The sequence below is a fragment of the Chelonia mydas genome, chromosome 24 (assembly GCF_015237465.2).
Source record: "Chelonia mydas isolate rCheMyd1 chromosome 24, rCheMyd1.pri.v2, whole genome shotgun sequence".
Classification (NCBI taxonomy): Eukaryota; Metazoa; Chordata; order Testudines; family Cheloniidae; genus Chelonia; species Chelonia mydas.
The window spans coordinates 1424743-1448845 of NC_051264.2; the positions used below are offsets into that span (position 1 = coordinate 1424743).

The following is a 24103-nucleotide window of genomic DNA, read 5'->3' on the forward strand; positions in this document are numbered from 1 at the left end:
GCCCCGAGCCGCCCCTCCCAGACCAACGCTGAGCCGGGGGGAAACAAAACAGGATAGTTTATTAACTAGAGACATTCGACATCCCTCCCCGCACAGGAGACGCCACCTGCGACTAGCATGGGGTGGGTGGGGGCTCATAATAGAAAACAGCTGTGCCACGAGCACCCCCTGTGATATGAACCTGGCTCCCTGCCACGCGCTGGGGGCAGGCTCCGCCCAGACCCGCTGTGTCCCGTCTGCGCCTGGTGCAGCTGGCAGCATTAACGTTTTTGTCTAAAACTGAACCTTTCTAGCCCTTTTGGTTCCCACCAAACTGCCCCCCACCCCCACCCCGCAGGGCTGCATCCCCGGGTCAGCAGAGAGCACAGAGAGAGGCGCCAGCAGCCTGGGGCACAGCGCTGACTCTGGAACCTAATGGTGGCCAATTGCCTGGCTGAGCATTTTAGTAGAAACAGCTGGGCAGTGTGGAATTGTGGGTGGAGTTTGGGGGTTGTGGGCGGAGCTTGACTGTGGCTACTTATTTCCTTCCAGTCAGAAGCCTCCTTCATGGACTTGAATGCTTTCTTTCCTCGCGAGAGCTCATCTTCCTGATGTTACTTTCTCGGCCCAAATAGACATATTGATCAACTTCTTCGATTGGTTTTCTCTTGATTGTTATTTGGGCTTTTGGCCAAGTACCAGGCTGCGTAAATTTCATTTTGGAGCGGTGACTTTTCAGTCCGACTTGGCTGATTTTGTGTTGAGCTCTTGCAGCATTTGCTGTAGTCCACTCATATTTTCGGCAATCAACAAAATATCATCCGCGAATCTGAGCTGGTTTCGCTGCTCCCCGTTGATACCATCCTCCCAATTCATCCGCCGCATTACCCTTTCAAGGTAGCGCAATGGCTATTTCCTTTACTAGTTTGGTATAGTTTGTGACGATGCCATGCTCTGCGAGAGCTTTCAGCCCTGCATTGAGCTCTACACTGTCGAATGCTTTTTCATCTTGACAAAGGCAATGCATAAAGGGAACGTGTATTCCCTTGAGTGTTCCAGTAGCTGGTTTATAGTGAAAATATGGTCCATTGTGCTGAAATTCCTTCAAAACCTGCCTGCTCTCTCGGCTGCTGCTCGTCCAGACTCTGTGAGACTCAGGTTGTTGTTATTTTGGTGACCAGCTTGCAGACATGGGAGAGCAGGCATACTGGACGTTAGTTCTTTAGATTTTGACGAGTGCCCTCCAAAGAAAGGCCTCTTCAGCTCAACGGTACGGCCAGCTGCGTCGTACGGCAGCGAAACTTGGGCACTGAGGCCGACAGAGAAGCAGCAACTGTCTGTCACAGAGAGGGCGACAGAAAGAAGAATTCTGGGACCTTCAACCCGCGACCGGGTCCCCAGTGAAGTGATCAGGCAGCCGAGTGGAGTGTGGGATGTCGTCGTTGAGAGCAGGTACAGTGACATGCGATGGGACGGGCATAGAGCGAGGCTCACCGACAATCGATGGACTGCAGCTGTCGCTGAGCGGGCCCCAGGGGAACTGGAACGACCACTCGGCCGACCTCCAAAGAGGTGGGCAGGCTTTAGCATGAGAAGACCTGGCCGCACAGGGAGAAGGAAGGCCAGGCTACGAGACGAACGGAAGACGTGTTGTGATGGGCACAATCTATACGAGGGCTGAAGGTGTCAGGAGCCTCCTCTCTTCCTGGGCTTGCTACAAACCTCACTGCAGGGGGAGATGCCCCGGCCAGGCAGCTGGAGCCGATTCCAAAGGTGCCGTGCAGAGCAGGACCCCAGGGCTGGGGACGACCCAGCAGCACAGAGGGCAGGGAGCGGCTGGGGAGCCCGTAGCCCAGCACTGGCTGGTGACTCTCTCAGGTAGCCCAGGAAAGGGCATGGGTGGCTCAGTCCGAGCCCTGTAGGTGATCCAATGAGCTGGTCCGCTTGCCCGGGGCTACCTGGCCTCTGAGCTGTCCTGTGGGAAGGGCGGCATGGGGCAGGCAGGAGAGGCAGCCTGGCTGCTGCGAGCGCGTTGCCCATCCCAGGAAAGCAGTGGGCCAGGGCTCTCCCCTGCATGGGGAGCCTGGTGTGACCCAGGGGCTGAGGGTTGGGGAGGGAGCTCTGGGCCATTCAGAGCACAGCTGGGGAGCTGCATGCGGCCCCCCTCGTCCCAGGCCTGGCAATGCCCCCACAGGGCAGAAGGGACGGGATTTATTGCCGTTCCAGACGCCCCAGCAGGGCCCCCGGAGCTGACTCGGCAGGAGGTACCGGAGTGAGATGTCCCAGCTGCAGAGACGCTGGGCAGGGAGTGAGAGCTGAGAGCCCCGTGCGCTGGGGCTGGCTCCCTGACACCAGTGTGAACTGGGCCTGTGGGGAGAGGGGTACGGCAGGTGTCCTGGGGACCCCTGGAGATGCTGTAACCCCCCCCCAGCCAGTCCTGGGAAAACAGCTCTCCGGCCAGTCTGGTCCCTGCTGCCCCTCACATCTCGTCGGCGTGGACCGACTTAGCTGCATTCCTGCTGGCTCCGGGTCCGTTCCCCTGGGGCAGCCCCCTGGGAGCCACCTGCTGCTCTGGCTGGGCCTGAGCGGACGTGTTTGTGCCCTTCTTCTGGCTCCCGGCACCCAGAAGGGTTGGGCCCCCGTCTGCTCCTTCCACTCCCTCCTCCACTGCAGCCTCGGACCCCAGCTGCTCCCCCGGGGGTGGTTCAGGCTCTGGGGCCGACGGCTCCTTGGGGCCGGGGGCTTCGGCCAGTTCTGAGAACTCTCCCTGGTTCAGGATGTTCCTGGAGATCACTGGGGTGTGGGAGGAAGGGCAGGATTAGGGGCTGGCTGGCAGGGTGCGCCCTGTGCCAGTGGGGCAGGGGCATGGGGGGTGCCCTGTGCTGGGGGATGGGGGGGCCCTGTGTCAGCGGGGGTGGTGGTACAGGGGGCCCCTTGTGCTGGAGGGCCCTGTGCCAGTGGGGTGGAGGCATGGGGGGTGCCCTGTGATGGGGGTCGGCGGGGCGGGGTACCCTGTGCTGGCAGGGCGGGAGTGTGGGGACAGCTTCGGCTGGGGGGGCCCTATGCCAGCGGGGAGGGGGCGCGGGGTGTGCCCTGTGTCAGAGGCTGACAGGAGGAGACAGATGCTGTTTGTGTCCCTGTCTCTGGACAGATCCCTTTGGGCAGAGCCGGGCCAGGCAGCACCAGGAAGGTCCTGGATCCGCCCTGAGGGGGAACACCTCTGGGGAGCTCAATGGGGAGGGTCAGCCCTGGGGCTGGGGTGTTCGGTGCTGACCCCTCTCTGGGTCTATGGGGAAGCTCAGCCCCGCCCCCCAGCACCCCAGCTGTCACCTCCAGTGGGCTGATAGTCGTCCTGGCTGCCCCGCGACCCCCTGTGCAGAGGGCTGTAGCTGGGGAAGATGATGAGTCCCAGGGAGACGATCAGGATCTGCAGGAGGAGGGAGAAGGGTCAAAGCCCAGCCCCTGTGCAGGAGCGGGGAGTGGGGGGGCGGGAGGGGCACAGCTGGGCCCAGGCTGTGTGTGTCTGTGAGCGTGGGCACAGCCCTGGCTCTGCGGGTGTATGCAGGAGCGGGGAGTGGGGGGGGTGTTCGGTGGGGAGAGGAGTCAGCCGCGCGTGGGGCCGCGTGCTCTGTGCCCCCCCGGGAGTGGGCCGCGCGTGGGGCCGCGTGCTCTGTGCCCCCCCAGAGCAGGCCATGCGTGGGGCCGCGTGCTCTGTGCCCCCCGGGAGGGCCGCGCGTGGGGCCGCATGCTCTGTGCCCCCCGGGAGTGGGCCACGCGTGGGGCCGCATGCTCTGTGCCCCCCCGGAGCAGGCCGCGCGTGGGGCCGCGTGCTCTGTGCCCCCCCGGAGCAGGCCGCGCGTGGGGCCGCGTGCTCTGTGCCCCCCGGAGCGGGCCGCGCGTGGGGCCGCGTGCTCTGTGCCCCCGGGAGTGGGCCATGCGTGGGGCCGCGTGCTCTGTGCCCCCCCGGAGCGGGCCGCGCGTGGGGCCGCGTGCTCTGTGCCCCCCGGGAGTGGGCCATGCGTGGGGCCGCGTGCTCTGTGCCCCCCCGGAGCAGGCTGCGTGTGGGGCCGCGTGCTCTGTGCCCCCCGGGAGTGGGCCGCGCGTGGGGCCGCGTGCTCTGTGCCCCCCCGGAGCAGGCCGCGTGTGGGGCCGCGTGCTCTGTGCCCCCCGGGAGTGGGCTGCGCGTGGGGCCACGTGCTCTGTGCCCCCTGGGAGCAGGCCGCGCGTGGGGCCGCGCACTCTGTGCCCCCCCGGAGCAGGCCGCGCGTGGGGCCGCGTGCTCTGTGCCCCCCCGGAGCGGGCCGCGCGTGGGGCCGCGTGCTCTGTGCCCCCCCGGAACGGGCCGCGCGTGGGGCCGCGTGCTCTGTGCCCCCCGGAGTGGGCCGCGCGTGGGGCCGCGTGCTCTGTGCCCCCCGGGAGTGGGCCGCGCACTCTGTGCCCCCCGGGAGTGGGCCATGCGTGGGGCTGCAGGCGTGGGAGCTCGGCCCATACCAGGATGCAGGTGCTGGTCTGCGCTGCTTTGCTGGACGTGGGTTTCATCAGCGCTTGCAGCTTACGCAGCTGGCCCAGCAGGGACCTGTGGGGAGGAGACAGCGTTCGAGGGGCTGGGCTCCTCGGGGCGGGAGGGGGCACACAACCCAGCAGCGAAGCCAGGCTGGCTGCTCACTCACCCAGTGGCCTTTGAGCCACCATCATGTCAGGGGCCCCCTGCATCACCAGCCAGCCTCCAATACCCCTGTGTGACGAAGTGGGACTGTTCTTAATGTTTCATCTGAATACTGTAGGGGTGCCTCAGTTTCCCCTAGGCATTTCTTAAGTCTCTAGGGGGTGGGATAAGGGGGTGTAATTGTTGCAGAGCAAAGGGCCAGGGTACATAAATGGCTGACGCTCTGTCTCCTGGCAACTGATGGCCTGGGCCCTTCCCCCCTGCAAGGTGAGACCTAAGGGGTTGGAGAACAAAGGAATCCAGTGACCTCCTGGCCTGGGAAAGGGACAAAGCCCAGAGGAGGAGGGGCTGGAGGGAGTTTCAGTTGGGGGCTGGCTGGGACATGGAGTGAAGTGCAGACGGGGCTGTCTGGCTCACTGCCCCCCCCCCCCCAAAAAAATGGACCCAGCTGAGGGGTCCTGTTCTCTGCACCTACAAGCTCTGTGTTAGACCATGTTCCTGTCGTCTAATAAACCTTCCGTGTTACTGGCTGGCTGAGAGTCACGTCTGACTGCGGAGTTGGGGGGCAGGACCCTCTGGCTTCCCCAGGACCCCGCCTGGGCGGACTCGCTGTGGGAAGCGCATGGAGGGGCAGAGCAGGCTGAAGGCTCCGAGGTCAGACCCAGGAAGGTGGAGCCGGGGGAGCTGTGTGTCCTGCAGACAAGCTGCTCCCAGGGAGGAGACTTCCCCAGAGTCCTGCCTGGCTTCATGGGGAGCAGGTCCAGAGCATCGCCCGGGGATGCCGTGACACACTGCACCTTCCATGGCTTCCCCCCAGCTCTGCTAATGCACCCTGATCCTCGGGGGGGAAAAGGGGGCTGGGAGCCAGGACGCCTGGGTTCTCTCCTGGCTCTGGGAGGGGCATAGGGGCTCGTGGTCGCATTGCACTCACACATTGTGTTTCTCCAGCTCCTGCACCTTCTTCTGCAGCTGCTGGTTCTGGACTGAACATGCTGCCACCCTGCCAGGAGAAGAGAGCAAGGGGGGTTCGGGTCCTTGCCAGCTGCCCAACCAGAGCCCAGGGACTCCCTGCCCCCGGGAAGCACAGACACCTGGCTGTCAGGGCAGACGGCTGGCGCCCTTGGCACGGGATCTGCTGGAGAAGGGCAGCCCGGCGCCTGGCTCTGAGCAGGGCAGGCAGTGCCCTCGCAGGGGGTCTGTGCGTGTGTGTGCCCACCGCGGTGTGCGCGAAGGGGCCCCTGTTCTCACCGGCTCTCCAGCCCGTCGATGTATTCCTTCTTCCGCCGCCGGCTGTCCTGGGCCGACTGCTTGTTCCGGATCTTCCTCCGCACCTTCTTCAAGAGCCGCTCCTCGGCCTGGGGGCAGGCACAGCCTGAGAGCTCAGCGGGGCAGGCTCACATCCCCCCAGGGCTCAGGGGTCCCAGCTGCAGGAAGCTGGTTTGGGGGGGCAAGTCCCTGTTCTTGTCTCTTGTCTGACCCTCCCCAGGGCTCCCCCGCCCCGGGGGTGAACAGCTGCAGCTCTGCACTCCAGGGCCGAGCCCCGCCTGCCCTGGGCAGCCCAAGGGCCCGCAGGGGCAGGTGGGGCCAGGTGGGTGGAGCTGGACTGGCCCCTCCCTGCCCTGGGCCCGGCTGCACCAGTTTGGTGGGGCTGGCACCTGCTGGCCGCATGCTGGAGCGAGGACAGGCTCCCTTGTGGACACGCTCTGCCCTGCAAACTGGCACCAGCAGTCACCCTCTCCTGCTTGGGCCTGCGCACACGGGTACGCTCACGTGCCCTCGTGCAGGCTTGCACGCTCCTTGCACACTTGGAGGCACACTCAGGCCGGTGCGGCCTCCCACTTGCACACTCATGTCAGCTGGCTCCTGTACCTTGGTGAGGGGCAGGTTACTGGGCAGGGAGACCCCCTCTTGCGACAGCAGCCGCTTCTCCTCGTCTGTCAGGAACAGATCCGGGAACTGCAGCTGCTGGAGAGAATCACTTTCTGCAGAGCCCGGGGCAGGATCCTCCCTCCCCTTCCTCCAGCCCCCACATCCCTTGGAGCCGGGGAGGGGCATGACTCTCTCTCTGCTGCAGATGGGAACCACAGTGGTCAGGATACAAGCGAGGGCTTGGGGAACGGGGCTGGCACGTCAGTCACTGTGGGCAGCTGCTCAGCTACAGGGGTTCTTGGTGGTGGGCATGGGGGGCAATTCCCCAGGGACTGTGGGCGGGGACCAGGGGCATTTGCCACCTTCTCACAAAGTGTTTTCCCTGCTGCTATGGGCAATGGGGAGCCGAGCCCTGCCCGGCCTTTACCCCCTGCTGGAACACCAGCTTGGACAGTCAGTGTGAGAGGAGGGGGGTCCTGAGCCGACTTACCAGGGCCACAGCTGCCTGCATGTCCCCAGCGCTCACCACCATGGGCACCGTGCCAGGCCTGGCCACGGCAGACGGGGGTGCAGACGGTAGCTCATTCACGATGCAGGCGTCAGGGATCAGCAGGGGGGGCGACCAGTCACCTGGGGCCAAGAACACAGCACAGGGGTCAGGGATGAGGCAGGGATGGCTCCTTCCCTGGGGCAGAGCTTGGGAAAGGCGGGGCAGGAGTGGGGGGAGCTCTAAGGCTGGGACTGAGTGGGGATTCTGCTCCTCCGGCCCACCCCCACGGCCCACCTCCACCTGGCCAAGTGTCCCCGGGCATGGGGGCCTCAGACGCTGCCCTCAGACCCCCTGCCTCTCTGCTTCACAGCTGTGAGGGGGGAGGTGCCGCTGGGCCTTGGGGCCAGCAGGGGCTAAAATGTTGATTATTGTTCCTGAGGTGAGGGGCAAAGCCCGGGGTGACGTCGGGGCTGAGGGGTACAAAGTGCAGACGGCCAGAGAGATGGGGGGGCATAATGGATGGACAGAGGGGCATTGATAGTTACACGGCTGAAGCTGCCCCCTTGCAGGCTGGAAGCGCTCATCTCCGCTGGCCACCCCATAGGCAGCCATGGGGCAGCATGGAGGATTCGGGGGGATGACTGACTCCCCTTGCCCTAAGGCTGCACTCCTCCCCCACTAAACACCAGCCTGAAGAGGGGCAGGGAGCTGTGCCCCAGAGCCAGCCGCCCCGGGCAGCAGAGGGCCGTCTGCCCCCGCCCTGCTCACCCAGCTGGATGGAGACCACGTCGCTGTGGAGGGGGTCGCTCTGGTCGCAGATGACGGCGCAGAAGGTGGCGGGCCCCCCCAAGCCGGGCTGGGGGCTGTCCGAGCCGGGCTCGTCCGAGATGCCACTGTCGCTGCCTGGGGAGGTCTGCGCGCGGCCCGGGCTGTACACTTCGTTGGGGTTGATGATCGCGCTGAGGAAGTCCTCGGGCTCGCTGTCGTTCAGCCCCTGCAACAGGCACCGGGGACGTTGGCTGGAGCCGGCAGCCCTGGCCTGCCTGGCCTGGGAAGCAGGCCCAGGCTGGGCTGGTATGCGGCTGGGAGATGCCCAGGAGCGGGCACCTTGGGGTTGTGGGCAGTGCCAGTCTCCGTGCCTCAGAATGGGGCTGGGACGTCTGGAATTGCTGCCTTGGCCAGGCCCTGCCTGCTGGCACTTTCGGCAGTGCCAGGGCCCGTCCACTGTGCATGGGGGCATGACCACCCTTGCCCGGGCCAAAGCCCATCTCTGCAGCCCCAATGGGACCCTTCTCCCGCCCCTGGCCCGTGCAGTGCGGCTGCACGTGGTGGGACAGCTGCTGGCTCCCTCCCCAAAGGTGGCTGCCTTAGAAGGCTGGCGGGAGGGGCAAGGCCAGCCTTACCCCCGCCCCGAGGAGACAGGCAGGCCCCCGGGAGGCTAAGGAACTGGGGCAGGGCCCTGGGAAGCACAGACGCGGTTCCTGTGGGGCAAAGACCAGCACTATGCTCCTGCAGAGCAGGTGTCCTACAGTGACCTGGGGACCTTGTGTCCGAGCCCCCGGCTTGCTCTTCCCCTCCCGCCTCTGCCTTCGGCCCCCGACTCACGCTGCCCCCGCTGACCGCCCACTCCTCAAAGCCCTTCTCCAGGGCGGGAGCTGGCTCCAGGAGGGCGAACGGGGGATCTCGGCTTGGTAGGGTGCTGCTGGGGAACAGTTCCTTCTGCTGCTCGAAGAGAACAGCCCGGAGTGCGGGGCTGCCGGGCTCCCCCATCTGGGACAGACAGACAGACAGAGAGTGCATCAGACAGCGTCCCTGCCCACCTACCCCCTGCCCACTGCTCCGAGAGCACCAGGCCAGCCGAACCTGGGCAGGCAGGGCCGGAGGTCCCCTGCGCACCCTCGGGCCGGCTGCTCGGGCATGGCTGAGTGCGGGCGTCCCCTTGCGACCCTCCGATGCCCAGGCGGCTGCGCCCCGGGGGCCCAGCGATTCAGAACGGCTCCCGCGTCGGGGCTGGAAGAGAAAATCCAGCCGGGCCCAGGGCGAGCCGGTCAGCAAACAAAGATGCCATCTTCTGGCGCCGGCCCCAGCTCTAGGCACAGCTGGTCCCGGCAGCCCAGCTGGGCAGTGGGCAGGGCACCGCCGCCCAGGCCCATCCCTAAGGCCTTGACTTTTACCTGCATGAGCCTCACCTGTGCTGACAACGCAGGGCTGGTGCCTGGGGAAGTCAGACCCTGTTCCCACTGAGAACGCTGCGTTTCCACAACAGCCCTGGTTACTGAGCGCCAGGCGCCAGCTGGGAGCGGCCGGGGGCCCCATGCCCCGGGCGCGGGGCCCCCAGGGCTGGGCCGGGGGCGATTCTGTCGCATAACCTACCTTCGCCTTGTTCCAGGGAGCAGGTTGTTACCCAGCCAGGCCGGTCGGCACCGAACACTGAAGCCTTTTGCTTCCAACCAGGATCTCCGGCATCCTGGACAGCCCCAGCCAACGCCCACCCCCGGGCCTTAAAAGGGCAAAGGGCTCCTTGGCACCCCAGCGCACCCAGCCGAGGCAGGGGCTTTAGCCTGGCTGTTGGCATTCAGCGACTGGATTTCCCTGCAAGGGCCCCGGGCCCAGAGACACAGGGCTGCAGCCCCAGGACTCTGCTGGGGGGCTGGGGAGCGGAGTGGGGAGCCCCGCAAAAAGGGGGGCAGGCGCTGTGGGGAGAGGGCCTTGGGTAGTGCTCTCCAGCGCCCCCTCTGGCAAATGGAGGCGCGTCAGTGTGGGGCTGCCCCTTGATCAGGCATTGGCCCCTGGTGCTGCTCAGCCCTGATATTTCGCCCCGTCCCCTCCTGGCTGGAGCAGCAGATCTTGGAGGGAACAAGCAAACAGGCCAGGTTGTGGTGTCCTGCCTGTGTGATCGCGACAGCGCTCGGCCAGCTCAAGCCAGGCCCAGTGAGCTGGGGGAGCCTCATGCTGCTCCTCCGCCCTCCCACGCTTAACCAGGGCCCCGCATCATGGCCAGCCCATCGGGCAGCAGCACCAGCCACCCTGCTGGCATGCACCACTGGGTCACGTGATCGCTCACACACAGGGTCTGGCTCTCTCTCACACGCACACACACACACACTGGGTCACACGTTGAGTCACGTGATCGCTCACACACAGGGTCTGGCTCTCTCTCACACGCACACACACACACACACTGGGTCACACGTTGAGTCACGTGATCGCTCACACACAGGGTCTGGTTCTCTCTCACACGCACACACACACACTGGGTCACACGTTGAGTCACGTGATCGCTCACACACAGGGTCTGGCTCTCTCTCACACGCACACACACACACACTGGGTCACACGTTGAGTCACGTGATCGCTCACACACAGGGTCTCTCACACACACACAGGGTCGCACATAGAGTCACATGATCTCTGTCACACACACAAACAGGGTCTCGTGCGCATGCACACACACCTCTGGTGCCACACTCAGACCCACCCTGCTGAAATTGCTGGTCCCCCCAGTGTAACTTCAGATGGATGGACAGACAGGCGCTTGGGGCGATGGATAGCTAGCTAGCTGGGTGATGGTGTGTAGGGCTGGATGGACAGACAGGCGCTTGGGGCGATGGATAGCTAGCTAGCTGGGTGATGGTGTGTAGGGCTGGATGGACAGACAGGCGCTTGGGGCGATGGATAGCTAGCTAGCTGGGTGATGGTGTGTAGGGCTGGATGGACAGACAGGCGTTTGGGGCGATGGATAGCTAGCTAGCTGGGTGATGGTGTGTAGGGCTGGATGGACAGACAGGCGTTTGGGGCGATGGATAGCTAGCTAGCTGGGTGATGGTGTGTAGGGCTGGATGGACAGACAGGCGTTTGGGGCGATGGATAGCTAGCTAGCTGGGTGATGGTGTGTAGGGCTGGATGGACAGACAGGCGTTTGGGGCGATGGATAGCTAGCTAGCTGGGTGATGGTGTGTAGGGCTGGATGGACAGACAGGCGCTTGGGGCGATGGATAGCTAGCTAGCTGGGTGATGGTGTGTAGGGCTGGATGGACAGACAGGCGCTTGGGGCGATGGATAGCTAGCTAGCTGGGTGATGGTGTGTAGGGCTGGATGGACAGACAGGCGCTTGGGGCGATGGATAGCTAGCTAGCTGGGTGATGGTGTGTAGGGCTGGATGGACAGACAGGCGCTTGGGGCGATGGATAGCTAGCTAGCTGGGTGATGGTGTGTAGGGCTGGATGGACAGACAGGCGTTTGGGGCAATGGATAGCTAGCTAGCTAGCTGGGTGATGGGTGTATAGGCCTGGATGGACAGACAGGCATTTGGGGGGGATAGATAGATGCTGGGTGTGTAAGGGAGGGATGGACAGACAGACAGGTGGGGGGGATAAATTAGATGACAGTAGATGAGGATGAGGAGCGGGCACTAAAACCAGTGCTGGGAAGTTGCTGGGTGGTCACTGGCCCCCAGGACAAGCTGACAGACCCTCTCACTGGGGCACTGTGCTGCTGGCACACGGCCGCACCCATTAGCAAACACTGGGCGCCCGGCCCCAGGCTGTGCCAGGGAAGGCTGGCATTGCCCTTTTAAGCAGCTCGCAGGCGGGCGGAGGAGGTTGGACATTGACCCGCCTGAGGTGGGGTTGCAGGCAGCCCTGTGCAGCCAGCGCGAAGAAAAGTGCTTTGTCCCAGGAGCCGGTTTGGCAGCAGGATGCAACTGCACTTGGCATGATCCTGCCAAGGGCCGGATCCTCCTCTCACTCCACCGAGCGGGTGTAAATCAGGAGTGACCCCACTGGAGCCAATCGAGGGCAGGTGGAGGGGCCTGGCTGGATCAGACCTGGGGAGTGGTACCGGGACAGCCGCCTAAAACCACTGCTTAATTTGTATCGAAGCTTGCCAGGGCTGAGCCCCGGCACCTCTGGGCCTGGCATTTTGTAGCCCCGGCGCCTCTGGGCTAGGCAGTTCCAATCCCCAGAGCCTCTTTCATTACAAATGAAGCTCTGCCTATAACTCCCTCACCGCTGGACAAGCCCCGGATCCCAGCGGGGTTACTGATGGGGAACAAGGCACAGCAAAGAACAGGCTCCCCCGACCCCCAATCTCACTCTTTCCCCCCCGGCCATTATTGCTTCTTTTCCTTTGGCCGGGAGCTGTCATTCAGGGGTCAGCGTGCTGCCCTCTAGCGGGGGGCAGGACAGAGCTGAGATGCAGGATGTTGCTGGAAGGTGTTATGGGGCCATCAGCTGCTGGGTTTGCTAATCAACTGTCTGGCGCTTTCAGAGCCGCACAGAGGTTTTTAGGGCCCAGGGGCAAAATCTGCAGCTGAAGCTCCCTGCCACGCTGCCAAGAAAGTGACCCCCGAGGGAAGGCCCCTGTGTTGGGGTACGGGTAGGGGAGCCCTGCATGTCCCCTGTAGCAGGAGCTCCTGCTCCAGGCATCGTGACCTGGTGCACAGGATCGCAGCACCGCTCAGGATTGGCCCAGTCACAGGACAGCCGGGCCAAACGTGGGTGGTGCTGCGACCCCCTGCGCCAGATCGCAATGCTGCTTGGTTTCGGGGCCCGGGGCAAACTGTCCGGTTCCCCCTGGGTGGTCCTGTCCCTGCATCCTCCATTTCCCTGCTCTGATTTTCTCCAGGATCACCCGGGTTTTGCCCAATGAAGACTAGAGCCTTCCCTGACATTTTGGAACAGGTTGGCTGCAGCTTTGGGAAGTTATCCTGGGACAGGGTGACCAGGGCACGGGGATGGAGCGTGCCTGCAGGATTTGCCATTGCCAGCTGTCACTCGTAACCCGGGTTAGCTGGCAGGGGCAAACTCTAGGCTTCACCTCAACCAGGCAGCAGGCCTGAGAGCTCCAGCAGCCCCGTCTGCTCTGGGATCGAAGCGTCTTAGCAGTGCACCTTCTGCCGAGGCCTCGTCCCCACTGGCGGTGGGGCGGAGGGTTCAGGCTCCGGTGCAGAGCCGGGTGCCCGCCCTGCAGTGGGTATCTGCACCCGGGGGTGAACGGCTCTGGCAGGGCGAAGGAGTGGCACACTGTGCCTGGCTCAGGCGCGCCGGGAGCCGCGTGGGGCACAGACCCCAAAGTTCTGCCCTGTTTCCTCCACCCCCCTATGCCTCCCTCTCCCCACGCTGCGGGTTGTTGTGTGCCATAAGGAGCGGGCAGGGTCACCACCCCTAGTGTAGACATGGCCCGGGAGCCTGGCCTGGGCACGGTGTGGGGGAAGGAGGCAGGGGGCGGGCTCTGAATCTCCTTGCTTTTCATTGGCCCCTATGCGATGCCAATCGCTGGCCCTCCCCGTCCCCATTGGCGGAAAGCGCTTCCCCGGCCACGCCCCTTCCGAACGCTCAGCCACGGCCCGCGGCGGGCCCGGAGACAAAGTAGCGAAGGCCCGGAGGTGAGTCCGGGCGGGGGGAGCCTCGGGGCTCCGGGCGGGGCGGGGCCTGGCGGCTGAGCCCCGCCCCCCCGCGAGTAGCCCCGTTCCCGCGACAGGGCCGGGAGGAGGGACCCCCCCTCCAGCCGCCCCCTGCCCCCCCCCGCTCCGGCTGCGCCCCCGGGCCGGACCCCGTAGGGCCCCCCCCGGGCCTGCATGACCCCGCCCGCCTGCTCCAGCCGGAGCGGGGCTGGTTTTCGGGGGGGGTTAAGTGTCCCCCCCCCCCGTCTGTGTTTGTGCGGCCGGCCCGGGGCTACTAAAACCGGCCCCTGGAGCTCGCCCCTGGCCCGGCCTCGGGGGGCTCCCGGGGGGCCCCGGGGCGGCTGCTCCTGCCTGGCTCCAGCGTGGCAGCGCCCCGGGCTTCGCCGGCGGGACCGGCCGCTGGCTCCCGGGGACTGGTATTTTTAGACCCGCGGCGTGTGATCGCCGGGGAGAGGCGAGGTCCCGGGTCGGACCCAGCCGTGTCCAGGCCAGGAGCTGTGCGCCCCGGGGGGGCCGTGAACAGCTTCCCGGGACTTCTCTCCGCTGGCCCCTGGGGTCCCCCTCGGGAAAGCCCCCCAGCCGGAGGCGGCGATGGCCCCCTTGTCACTTCCTCTGCTGGCCCTCGACCTCGGTCATGATAACTAGGGTGGGGTTGCTACTGCGGAGGGCTGGGAGAAGGTAGCGCTGCCGGGGGGCCGGGGTGGGGTGAACACTGGGAGCTGGGAAGGCCTGGTGCCCTGTGTGTTTGGGCAGCTGCCTTTCCGTGCCTCAGTTTCTCCAGGAAACGGGCTAACACTGCTTAACTGCGGTGCCCTCCCAAGGCACGTGTGGCTTAGTAGTTCAGGCCGGCTGAGGCGTGGGTCCCGCTCCTGTTGGGATGGGCACAGCAGAGCTGCTGCGAGGAGGTGACGTGGGCGAAGCTACGGAGAGCCGTGCACCGGGTGGCAGCTCTTGCCAGAGCATGCTGGGAGGAAGAGCGAAGGTTTCCCTGAGTGGAGACTGGAGTTTCCCTGAGTGGAATTGCTGCCCGTCTCGGGTGGCTTGCAGGCCGCGGCCATGACCCGATCGTTAGGAAGGTGGGAAGTACCAGCCTGTGCCCTGCAGACCCACTTATAAATACTCCCAAGGGGACTTTGATCTTAAGACCATTGGTTGTCTGTGGTTGGGAGAGGGCTCAAAATTCCCTTCATTGTTGGGTGAATGATGCAGCAGAGCTCAGAGCCCGGATCACGTGCCCGCAGCTGCTGTTTGGCACCTCAGGATGCTTTGGGCAAACCCGGGCGGGCATGTGGGCTTCCTTTTCTGGGTACGTGGAGTCCTGAAATTCCCGGCTAGCTTGAGGGCAGGCTGGGATCCCAGCCCTCCTGCTAAATGCCTGCTGGCTCGAGTCCTTCAATCTCATTTTTCCAAGCTCCCCCTGGTCCGGCCCCCAGGAGTTAGCCGGGTCACGCCAGCGCCGAATGCAGCCTGTATTCTGCAGCTGGTGCCAGCCCCACCGTGGGGGCCAGGGGCTTATGGCCCACTGGGGTCCCACAGGGCAGCCTCACCCAGGAGGAACGTGGTGGGAATGGGGTGCCTGAGCTGCATGAGTCACATGCTGGTAACCAGAGGTCGGAAGTGCCTGGGAGCTAAGATTTGCTAGGAGATTGTGTGTGTGTGTGAGTGGGGGGGCGGGACGAAGCTCATCCATTCCTGGCGTGGCGGGGGAGGAACTCGGGGGGGGAGGGGGGGGGATCCTTCCTGGATCGCCTCTTCTGGGGCAGCAACTGACAAAAGGGGCTGGTGCCCTGTCTCCTGTTGGGGAAAAGCCCCCAGTTAGGAACCCCATCGCAGCCGCCCTGCACCGCTCCCCTGAGCCCCGTGGCACATGTGGGGCCATCTTGTAGCAGCTGTTCTGGGGCTACGGTTAAACCTGTCATTGAACTGGGGTTCTGGAGTCCATATGACTCAGCCCGGCCCCCAGTGCCAGCAAGAGGGAGAGCCCCAGGGCTCCGTCCTTCGCTCTTTGTGGGATTGTCCGTGCGAGCCCCTGGAGCACGGGGTGCGTTGGTTCCCCAGCTAACTCGCCCCTGTGGCATTGGGCGGGGGCTGCTGACATCCGTTTTGCGTTCGCAGGGCAGACGCTGCTCGCAGAGGACGCTCTCTCCCGTCGCTTTCGGAGGCAGGCCAAGACTCCTGCTCCCTGAGCTTCTCGGCTCCCACGCTGTGGACGGGCCGTGCACACCCCTGAGGGGAACACGGAGCAGGAAAGGCCTTTCCAGCCGCTCCGGGGCCATGGCTGAGTGGCCGGGGCCCGGGGCCGACCCAGACCAGATGATCTGGAGCCCTGGCTCCAGCATGGCTGTGCTCCCGTCCCCCACGGGCTTGGAGGTGAAGCTGGGCTCCCTGGTGACGCTGCTGCTGCTGACCATCTTGTGCGGCCTAGCTCCGCTCTGCGTCTTCCGGCCCCACGGGAGCGGGGCCGGTTCGTTGGGTAAGGCCCGGCCTGCGGGGAGCGCCAGGCTCCGGGGCAGCTGCTGTTCAGCGAGGCGGAGTGGCGGCCCTGACCCCGGCTCCAAGTGTCCGGTGACTAAACATCCAGACCCAGGGTGGGGAGGGGGCAGCACGATCACCCCCAGGGTATGGGGGAGGCAGCTGAGACCAGAGAGATTCACCCAGGGCCAGTGGCAGAGGCAGGATCCAAGCCAGACTCCTGGGACCTGGGCTGGTGCCTTCCCCACAGGACCAAGCTCCTGCTGGCTGTTTGGCCGCCAGGGGTTCTGCTAGCCCCTTCCACTGCCCAGCTGGCCACAGCTGGGGCCGGAGCAATTAGCTCTGATCAGGGGGAAGTTTGGGGGCGAAGCCGCTGGCAGGCGGAAGCATTGAGAACCCTGCAGCCTTTCGCCGCCGCTGAGCCGGAGCCTGGGCATCCTCATGGGTAGTCGCACCTGGGGCTGGAGGGGAGCCAGATGGGGCCGGGGAAATGCACTGGGGTTCCAGGACAGGGGCTCAGTTTGATAGGCGCCCTGCTGCATCTGTGTCCCGCACCCAAACCTCACTGGCAGGGCAGCGCTTGGGCCAGACTGTGCGTTCGTAACTCGCTGGGCGGCACGTGGCTTCGCTAGTCACCCGCAGGCACGATCAGGCCCTGAAGGGGTCCAGTCTCGGAGCCCAGCTCGCTGCCCGGTTGGCTGGCCAAACAAATTGGCACCCTGGCAGAGCAGCAGAGCCATGCGTCTCCCCGCCTGGGCTTGTCATTTATGTCTCCCTCCCTCCCTGGCAGACACGCGCAGAAAGGTCCTGAGCCTGGTGAGCTGCTTTGCGGGTGGCGTGTTCCTGGCTACCTGCCTCCTCGATCTGGTCCCCGACTACCTGGCGAGCATCAACGAAGCGCTGGCTGCCCTGAGAGTCACAGTAAGTGCGTGTGATGTAGGAGGCCAGACGAGATGGGCTCAATGGTCCCTTCTGGTCTGGAGTCTGTATGTGTCATGGGAGCAGCCAGAGCCAGGGTCCCCACTGGGCTGGGCACTGCTATGACCCCGGGCGGGCTCTGTGGCAGACCTAGCCCCTGCGGCAGGGGCTGCACCCCCTGCTGCTGCCATGCTGCGCGCTCAGGTCTGGTTGGGGGCTCTCTGGGGGGAAGCCGTGGGGCTCTAGACACAGGCCTGGGGTGGGTGGTTTGTGGGGGACCCTGGTGGGAAGCATCGAGGCTCTGACTGGAGTGGGATTTTCAGGGCTATGCATGGGGGATGGCTTGGGGTGGGGAGTGGGGTCGCTCTGTGTGCTCAGATGCAGAGCTCCTGGCCGGGTCGGGGGCTGGGCAAGGCTGCCCGTGGCCAGGACCTGCTGCTGTTTGCAAACCCGGTGTCCCTGCAATGGCTGGGGGGTGGTGGTGCTGGGCTGGGCAGAGCCTGGCCTATCGCACAGCAGGGGCTTCTGGTGACTCACTGGAGCTGCTTGCCTCATTGACGATCATTCCTCTCCCCCCCCCTCCCCCCCCCCCGCCTTCCCACGCGGCTTCCTGGCAGCTGGCGGCCCCAGCTTCTCGGCAGTGATGCCTTCTGCTCCAGCCCCTCGGCTCTGCCTCCCCCAGCACGGGGGCTTGGGAACGCCACCGTCGCTGGCTGTGTGGGTGGACCCTCCAAATCCCTACACTGCAGGCGATCCTAGCCCCAGCCACCTCTAGTGCTTTGCCCAGGCTGGTTCCAGATGCTCCTGCCCAAAAAGAAGGGAGCCTCCCCCTACCCCCTGAAGGATCTGCCTAAGCATCGCTGGGGGGTCAGGTCTGGGGTCTGTCGGGGACGTGGCACACATAGGAGGGTGGGGGAAGCCGGGGGCTAGGCTGGGCAGAGGTCTGATTAAAATCCTAGCAATCCCTCTGGCCCCAGGAACCCCCTGCAAAGGTAAAAGCCGAATCCCCGCTCCCTGCTGGGGGGAGGCCCCCGCGCTTCAGCCATGCCCCTCACTGTGGCGGGGGGAGCTGCAGCATGCAGGTGGGGACAGCGCATGGTGTCCCCTGTGACCGGCGGCGCTGAACCCTCTGGAGCTGGAAATGGGGGCCCCCCTTCTCTGCCTCCAGCCCCCTGCTCAATGCCCCCACCTCCTGAGGGGCACGTTGCATGCTGAGCAGTGAGGTGGCTGCGAGGCTGCTGTGGGGGGAGGGCTCTCGCCCCTGGGGACCTTTGGCACCAGCCCTGTGGGCCCAGGGAGGAGGGGGAGGTGCCAAGCTCCTTGCTGACTTGCCTCTTCCCTCTGCAGCTCCAGTTCCCCTTGCAGGAGTTCATCCTGGCCATGGGCTTCTTCCTGGTGCTGGTGATGGAGCAGATTGTGCTGGCCTACAAGGACCAGTCTGGCTCCCTGGAGGAGACACGGGCGCTGCTGGGGGCCTCGGCCCAGGACAGCACCGTCCAGTCCCAGCACTGGCAGGAGGGGCCCCTGCACCCTGCCTGGGGATCGGCCCAGGAGCGCCCCCACCTGCACGTCGACTTCAACGCGCACTCGGCCATCCGCTCCTTCATCCTGGTCTTCTCGCTCTCGCTGCACTCCGTCTTCGAGGGGCTGGCCGTGGGGCTGCAGGAGGCCAGTGCCAAGGTGCTGGAGATCTGCCTGGCCCTGCTCATCCACAAGTGCGTGATCGCCTTCAGCCTCTCGCTCAAGCTGCTGCAGGGCCGGCTGCGCCCCCGGGCCGTGGTCGGCTGCCTGTTGCTCTTCGCCCTCATGTCCCCGCTGGGGATCGGCCTAGGGGTGGCCCTGACGGAGACCTCGGGCGCCCTGCACCAGCTCTCCCGCAGCGTGCTGGAGGGGCTGGCCACCGGCACCTTCATCTACATCACCTTCCTGGAGATTCTGCCGCATGAGCTCAGCTCCTCCGAGCAGAGGATTCTTAAGATCATCCTGCTCCTCGCCGGCTTCGCCCTGGTCACCAGCATCCTCTTCATCAAGATCTGAGCTGCCCGGGGCCCCCACTGCCAGGGACAGACCCCTCCCCCACCTTGTGCCCCTGCCACCGGCAGCATGAGATGGATCCCAGGACTTGCGGGGCCGGGGCCTGGCCCTGCACTGGAGGAAATGCTGGGGGTTCCTGCTCTGGTAGGGTGCTGGTTGGTCCCTCTGGGGACCCCCCATGTGGGGCTGGACATGGCCCCTGCACCCTGCCTGCTGCCCAGGACCCATGGACCGATCCCAGTGCCCCCTGAATCTAAACCTGCCTGGGGCTCAGGATAGCTTCCTAGACCCTGGTATGGCTCCTCCAGGGCCCCAGCCTGGCCACGCCAGGGGAGAGTCAGAGGATGCCTCAATATGAGCGCTGCCCCATAACCGGGCACTGGTTCTGCAAAGCCCTTGGGAGCACGCGTGGCTGAGCCGGGGCCTGCGGGGGCAAGGGCGGATGGTGGTAGCTTCACTGCCCCCAGCTCCTCTGCAGGGGGGTGGTTGCCCAGCTGGCAGCATTTCCCTCCCCCTCCCCGGGAAGGCCGGGATGGTGTGTTCCTCTAGCCAGAGCCCCCAGTCCAGGAGAGTGCAGGGTGGGATGGGGCTGGCTGCCCCTGCAGTCTTCCATGCTCCTGCTTTGCTCGGGCTGTTCCTGGGGTGGGTATCGGGTTGGGCCTGGGCCTTCGCCCTGTGCCAGAGGAGCCCTGCAGTGCCAATGCCTCCTTCCGCTCCCCTCCCACCGCAGTTTTCAGCCAATTGGAGGGCAGTGTGGCCTAGTGGCTAGAGCACTGGACTGGGTCTCAGGAGCCCTGGAGGTCTGTTCCTGGCCGTGCCGTTGGGCGATATTGGGCAAGTCACTTCACCCTCTGTGCCTCAGTTTCCCCATCTGTAACATGGGGACCGTGATCCTGACCTTGGTAATGTGCAACAGCTGGGAAGAGGAGCTGGGAATGACGAATTATTTTTTTTAAGGAATACAGAGTAAAGACTGAATCTGCGGCCTATTTTATACACGCCGGGCCAGCGTCAGTGAGAGCAGCGACATGGTGCCGGTTCATGCCCGCTGGAGGGTACCAGTTCTTGTACCCGTGGGGGGGCTGTCCCTACAGGAGCAGTGCCGCGGCAGTCCCCAGCAGGAGGCCTGCTCGTACCGGTATAAAAGTGCCTTAGGGCCATCCAGCATGGCCCCTTTCCCACACTACGTCTTCCAATGGAGCCACTTGTGTCGCCATAGCACCCTGGGCCGGGACCCCACAGTGCCAGGAGCTGTGTGGACACCGAACAAAAAGATGGGCCTGCCTCAAAGAGCTTCTGGCATCTAAAGTGCTCCCAGCTGGTGTGGCAGACCTGGCTTCCTGGGCCGAACGGTCGAATGGCCTTAACCCCTCCAGCTCCGTAAGGCCACAACGCTATTTTTATAAACAGCCTCTTTCCAGCAGCCTGGGAGGTGGTAGGAAACCCAGACCCAGCCGGTTCCCGTCCAGAGTGTCTATTTTACTAACTGCCCATTTCTCCTTCCCACCTCGCTGGTGGAAACGCAGCTGTTTGGTTAAAAGACTGACAGAGAAACTTTTCGAATTAAAAAATAAAATGACTTTAAACTCTGTAGTTTCTTGGGTGCTGTGTTTTTAACCCCGCCCCTTCTCCCCGGATCAGATCTCCAGGGCAGTGACGGCTCCTGGTTTTTAAAGAGCCATTTCTCTATGGGTGACTTTCTCCCTTCCCCTGCACCGCACAGAACCAGCGCCAGGCCTGCACCTGCGTATGTCCAGGGTGCACAGACGGGCTTAGCTACGTGCTCAGGGGACGTGGCTCCAGCCAGCTGTGCCTGGCATGTCCGTGTGGGTCCTGACAGGGCCCTGGTGCGCTCGGCCCAAAGCTGGAGGTCCGAGCACGTTATGGGACCCTCGGGGTGCTGGCGCAGGGGCAGTGGGCTCGAGTGAGGGCGATCTACATCCCAGCTTGGCGCGTGCTATTTGCTTGGACGTACCCAAGTGGGGGCTCTAGACTGGCAGGTCGCTTTGTGCGCCTCCTGGAGCGGGACTCGTGCCCCTCTGAGCGAGGTGGTGGTGCTGGGGGGGCACCTTAGCATGGCAGAGCCCTCATCCGCACAGGGACATCCACGTCGCCTCTAGAGGGAGCCGTTGGCCAGGCGCCGCTCTGCATGCTCCCTGCACTCGGCAGTAAGCGGGTTCATCCTTAACTCCTGCCTGGGCAGTGCCGAGCAGGGCCCGGGGCCACAGCTGGTCAGTGAGAGAGCAGAGCCCTTGGGGCCAGGCGTGAGCCCCTCTGCGGCTAATGGGGTTTGAATCCTGCCTCTTCTGTCCCCCCCACCCCCCTTCACACGAGCCGGCTCCTACGTGTACAGCTAGCCCCTCAGCCCAGGGCTGGGATTTCAAAGCACCATCCTGGCCCAGTCCCCTCTGGCGTAAGCTACGTACCCGGCCTGCTCCCTCTGCAGGGAGCCTGGGCCAACGCTTGGTCAGTTCTATGAGGCAGGACAAAGCCAGACTCTGGAGCAACAGAGGGGCATGAATGTCACTCGTGTTAGTGCCGACGTCGCCTATGATCCCTGTGCCTTTGGCCCCAGCCCCTCACACCTGCAGTTAAAAAATGTTTGCATCAGAAATGATGACCCATGAAACTCACTGATGCTGAGGGAAGGGATCCCCCAGCTTTTTACATTGTCTGCATGAATGATTTGTGCCTGTCCCTGATTTCGGACATTTGCCTCTCACTGATGCCAGCTTTGGGCTGTGCCTGGGTGAGGGAGGGTCGGAGGAGAACCCTGGTGCCCATGGGGCTGTGCTCCCAGACCTGCTGAGCTAGGCACTGTAACGGGAGAGAGGGGGGCCAAATTCCAAACCTTACGGGGCATCTCGCTTTACTCAGCTAACTGGGCCAGAGCAGCAGACTCTGCCCATTTGCTGTGCAGAAGAAATTCACAGAAGTGCCAAGCAGGCCCACGACGCATTCTAGCAGAGAGCAGTGACTTACCAACAACCTCCACTAGCCCCCATGCAACAGGCTGCCTGTCTGCAGTAGGATGTAGCAAGAAGTGCCTCGGGCTTTTGGCTGGTACTGAATGAGCCCGGCTCACAGCCCTCTGGGATAGAACAAAGCTCCGGGGTTACTGACCTCGCAAGTCACGCTTAGCACTTGTACGGGCCTTTCAGCTGCAAACCTGCCTTGCCTGCCAGCTCGGAGCTCCGTTGCCAGGGAGGCAGCATGCTAGCCTGGCTGGTGCTGGAGTCTGTTGTCCATGGGGAAGGCTCTGGTGTCTCACGGGAAAGCAGAGCTTGGTTTGATGGGGAGGTTTGTTGTGGGGCATTTTTAGGTTTAACTGTATCACAGAAGGGTGTTGGGTTGTAAAGAAGCCCAGTCGCTAATTTCACTCTGCTTCCCCCAGGGCCGGATTATAAAAGGCTATTGCCTGGAAGTGCTGAGGTCTAACGCGCCCAGTGGCTCCAGGCCTCCTGGTCATTGAGAGACCTAGGGCAAGTCACTTTGCTGCTCTGGGCCTGTTGCCCCATCCAGAACAGAGAGGAGGGGATGCCATTATTCACCATCTCATGCAGGTTTTACGAGGTTTTCTTAGAGCATGTTTGTAGAGTGCTTTGAAATGGGTTTAGAGCCAAGGCCATGCTTGGTGCCAGGTAACGCACGCCTGGCCCTCCAGAGCAGAGAAGCCAGGCAGGGCTGGGAAGTCAGAGCTGGGGAATTGTTTAGCGGGTGGGCCGTGCCTTTGCCGTTCAGTCTGATGGGCTCTTCTGTTGCAGCCAGCGCCGCCGTGCCTGACGGCTGTGTCAATCACTTGACAGGACTCTCTCGTGGTTCTCTCCTTCTCCCTTCCTTTCCCTCTCAGGCGGAGACATGCATGTGCAATTGATTCCTGACCATTTGTTTGGCAAGTTTTAAAAATAATGCTGGCTGAGGTGTCGGTGGTGCGACGTGTTTTCACAGGCGGAGGCAGATCAAAGAAATGCACTTTGTGCTTGGAATGGCAGCTGGGGGAAATCTGTAGCAGCTCTTGGATCTTGTGAGAGTTCGTTCCACAGCTTTGCCCTGGCCTCAGCAATGGTGCAAAGGGCAGTCAGGGGCCAGGTTCACGGGTGCCCCGTGCAGCGTTCTCTTTCCTTGCACTAAGCAGGGGTGCAAAGGGCAGTCAGGGGCCAGGTTCACTGGTGCCCCATGCAGCGTTCTCTTTCCTTGCACTAAGCAGGGGTGCAAAGGGCAGTCAGGGGCCAGGTTCACGCGTGCCCCATGCAGCCTTCTCTTTCCTTGCACTAGGCAGGGGTGCAAAGGGCAGTCAGGGGCCAGGTTCACAGGTGCCCCGTGCAGCCTTCTCTTTCCTTGCACTAGGCAGGGGTGCAAAGGGCAGTCAGGGGCCAGGTTCACGAGTGCCCCGTGCAGCGTTCTCTTTCCTTGCACTAGGCAGGGGTGCAAAGGGCAGTCAGGGGCCGGGTTCACGAGTGCCCCGTGCAGCGTTCTCTTTCCTTGCACTAGGCAGGGGTGCAAAGGGCAGTCAGGGGCCGGGTTCACGAGTGCCCCGTGCAGCGTTCTCTTTCCTTGCACTAGGCAGGGGTGCAAAGGGCGGTCAGGGGCCGGGTTCACGAGTGCCCCGTGCAGCGTTCTCTTTCCTTGCACTAGGCAGGGGTGCAAAGGGCGGTCAGGGGCCGGGTTCACGAGTGCCCCGTGCAGCGTTCTCTTTCCTTGCACTAGGCAGGGGTGCAAAGGGCAGTCAGGGGCCGGGTTCACGAGTGCCCCGTGCAGCGTTCTCTTTCCTTGCACTAGGCAGGGGTGCAAAGGGCAGTCAGGGGCCGGGTTCACGAGTGCCCCGTGCAATTCCAGCTGCAAGCATCCAACAGCTCTCGGGGTGCTCTAGCCCCGCTGCTGTTGTATCTGTGTAAAGCCACCCTCAGCTGAAGCGGTTTAGCAGCAACAAAACCAGGAGCCCTCGGCGCCCACCTGCCTCCCCGCCCCACTCCTGACAGGCCGCAGCGGGCCCGTGCGGGGCAGGCCGCCTGCGATGCATTCTTGGGCCCTGAGTGATAGGCAGCGCGGTGCACGGCGGGACCTGCAGTCTCCGAGCCCCTCGTCCGCCGCTGAAGAGCGCGCGCTTCCTCCCCGCGCGGGACTACAACTCCCAGCAGCCCCGGCGGGCGCCCCCGTCTGCGGCGCGCTCGGCGCCCTGGGAGCGGTAGTCCGTTTCCCTCGGCCGCCCCCTAGGGGGAGAACGGCGGGCGAGGTGGCAAATAAACTACGCCTCCCGTGATGCCCCGCGCCG

General features: G+C 64.0%; 2 protein-coding genes across 6 annotated transcripts; one reads left to right on the plus strand and one right to left on the minus strand.

Moving 5' to 3' along the window:
• Positions 1–40: 40 nt before the first annotated feature.
• On the minus strand, positions 41–23943 carry CREB3L4 (cAMP responsive element binding protein 3 like 4). 4 transcript variants are annotated; one of them, XM_037883630.2, is made up of 10 exons: positions 21814–23943; positions 8610–8774; positions 7773–7998; positions 7005–7144; positions 6515–6610; positions 5894–6000; positions 5577–5645; positions 4471–4555; positions 3310–3406; positions 41–2772 (listed from the first exon to the last, which is right to left on the minus strand). In XM_037883630.2, the coding sequence occupies exons 2-10, from the start codon at positions 8772–8774 to the stop codon at positions 2459–2461; spliced, it is 1299 nt and encodes a 432-aa protein (XP_037739558.1). In that variant the 5' UTR covers positions 21814–23943; the 3' UTR covers positions 41–2458. The 4 variants fall into 4 exon arrangements, with proteins under 4 accessions (XP_037739558.1, XP_037739560.1, XP_043390962.1 ...); XM_037883632.2 differs by having other exon boundaries at positions 6515–6607; positions 21814–23942; XM_043535027.1 differs by lacking the exon at positions 21814–23943 and adding an exon at positions 9378–9560 and having other exon boundaries at positions 6515–6607.
• SLC39A1 (solute carrier family 39 member 1) lies at positions 13308–20424 on the plus strand. Of its 2 annotated transcripts, none has more exons than XM_007072754.4 (4): positions 13308–13389; positions 15523–15880; positions 16670–16800; positions 18145–20424. In XM_007072754.4, exons 2-4 carry the CDS (start codon positions 15682–15684, stop codon positions 18832–18834), a joined length of 1020 nt encoding a protein of 339 aa, XP_007072816.3. In that variant the 5' UTR covers positions 13308–13389; positions 15523–15681; the 3' UTR covers positions 18835–20424. The 2 variants fall into 2 exon arrangements, with proteins under 2 accessions (XP_007072816.3, XP_037739561.1); XM_037883633.2 differs by lacking the exon at positions 13308–13389 and adding an exon at positions 13487–14483.
• Positions 23944–24103: the final 160 nt, after the last annotated feature.

What these genes read in the sequence shown, in the direction of transcription:
- CREB3L4 (XM_037883630.2), bottom strand. Translation starts at nt 8,774, where the DNA reads ATGGGGGAGCCCGGCAGCCCCGCACTCCGGGCTGTTCTCTTCGAGCAG. An exon ending in GGGCGGTCAGCGGGGGCAGC is followed by an intron (nt 7,999 to 8,609) that starts GTGAGTCGGGGG and finishes TGCCTGTTGCAG; the next exon opens with GGGCTGAACGACAGCGAGCC. An exon ending in CGTGGTCTCCATCCAGCTGG is followed by an intron (nt 7,145 to 7,772) that starts GTGAGCAGGGCG and finishes TCTTGGCCCCAG; the next exon opens with GTGACTGGTCGCCCCCCCTG.
- SLC39A1 (XM_007072754.4), top strand. Translation starts at nt 15,682, where the DNA reads ATGGCTGAGTGGCCGGGGCCCGGGGCCGACCCAGACCAGATGATCTGG. An exon ending in GAGCGGGGCCGGTTCGTTGG is followed by an intron (nt 15,881 to 16,669) that starts GTAAGGCCCGGC and finishes CCTCCCTGGCAG; the next exon opens with ACACGCGCAGAAAGGTCCTG. An exon ending in TGGCTGCCCTGAGAGTCACA is followed by an intron (nt 16,801 to 18,144) that starts GTAAGTGCGTGT and finishes TTCCCTCTGCAG; the next exon opens with CTCCAGTTCCCCTTGCAGGA.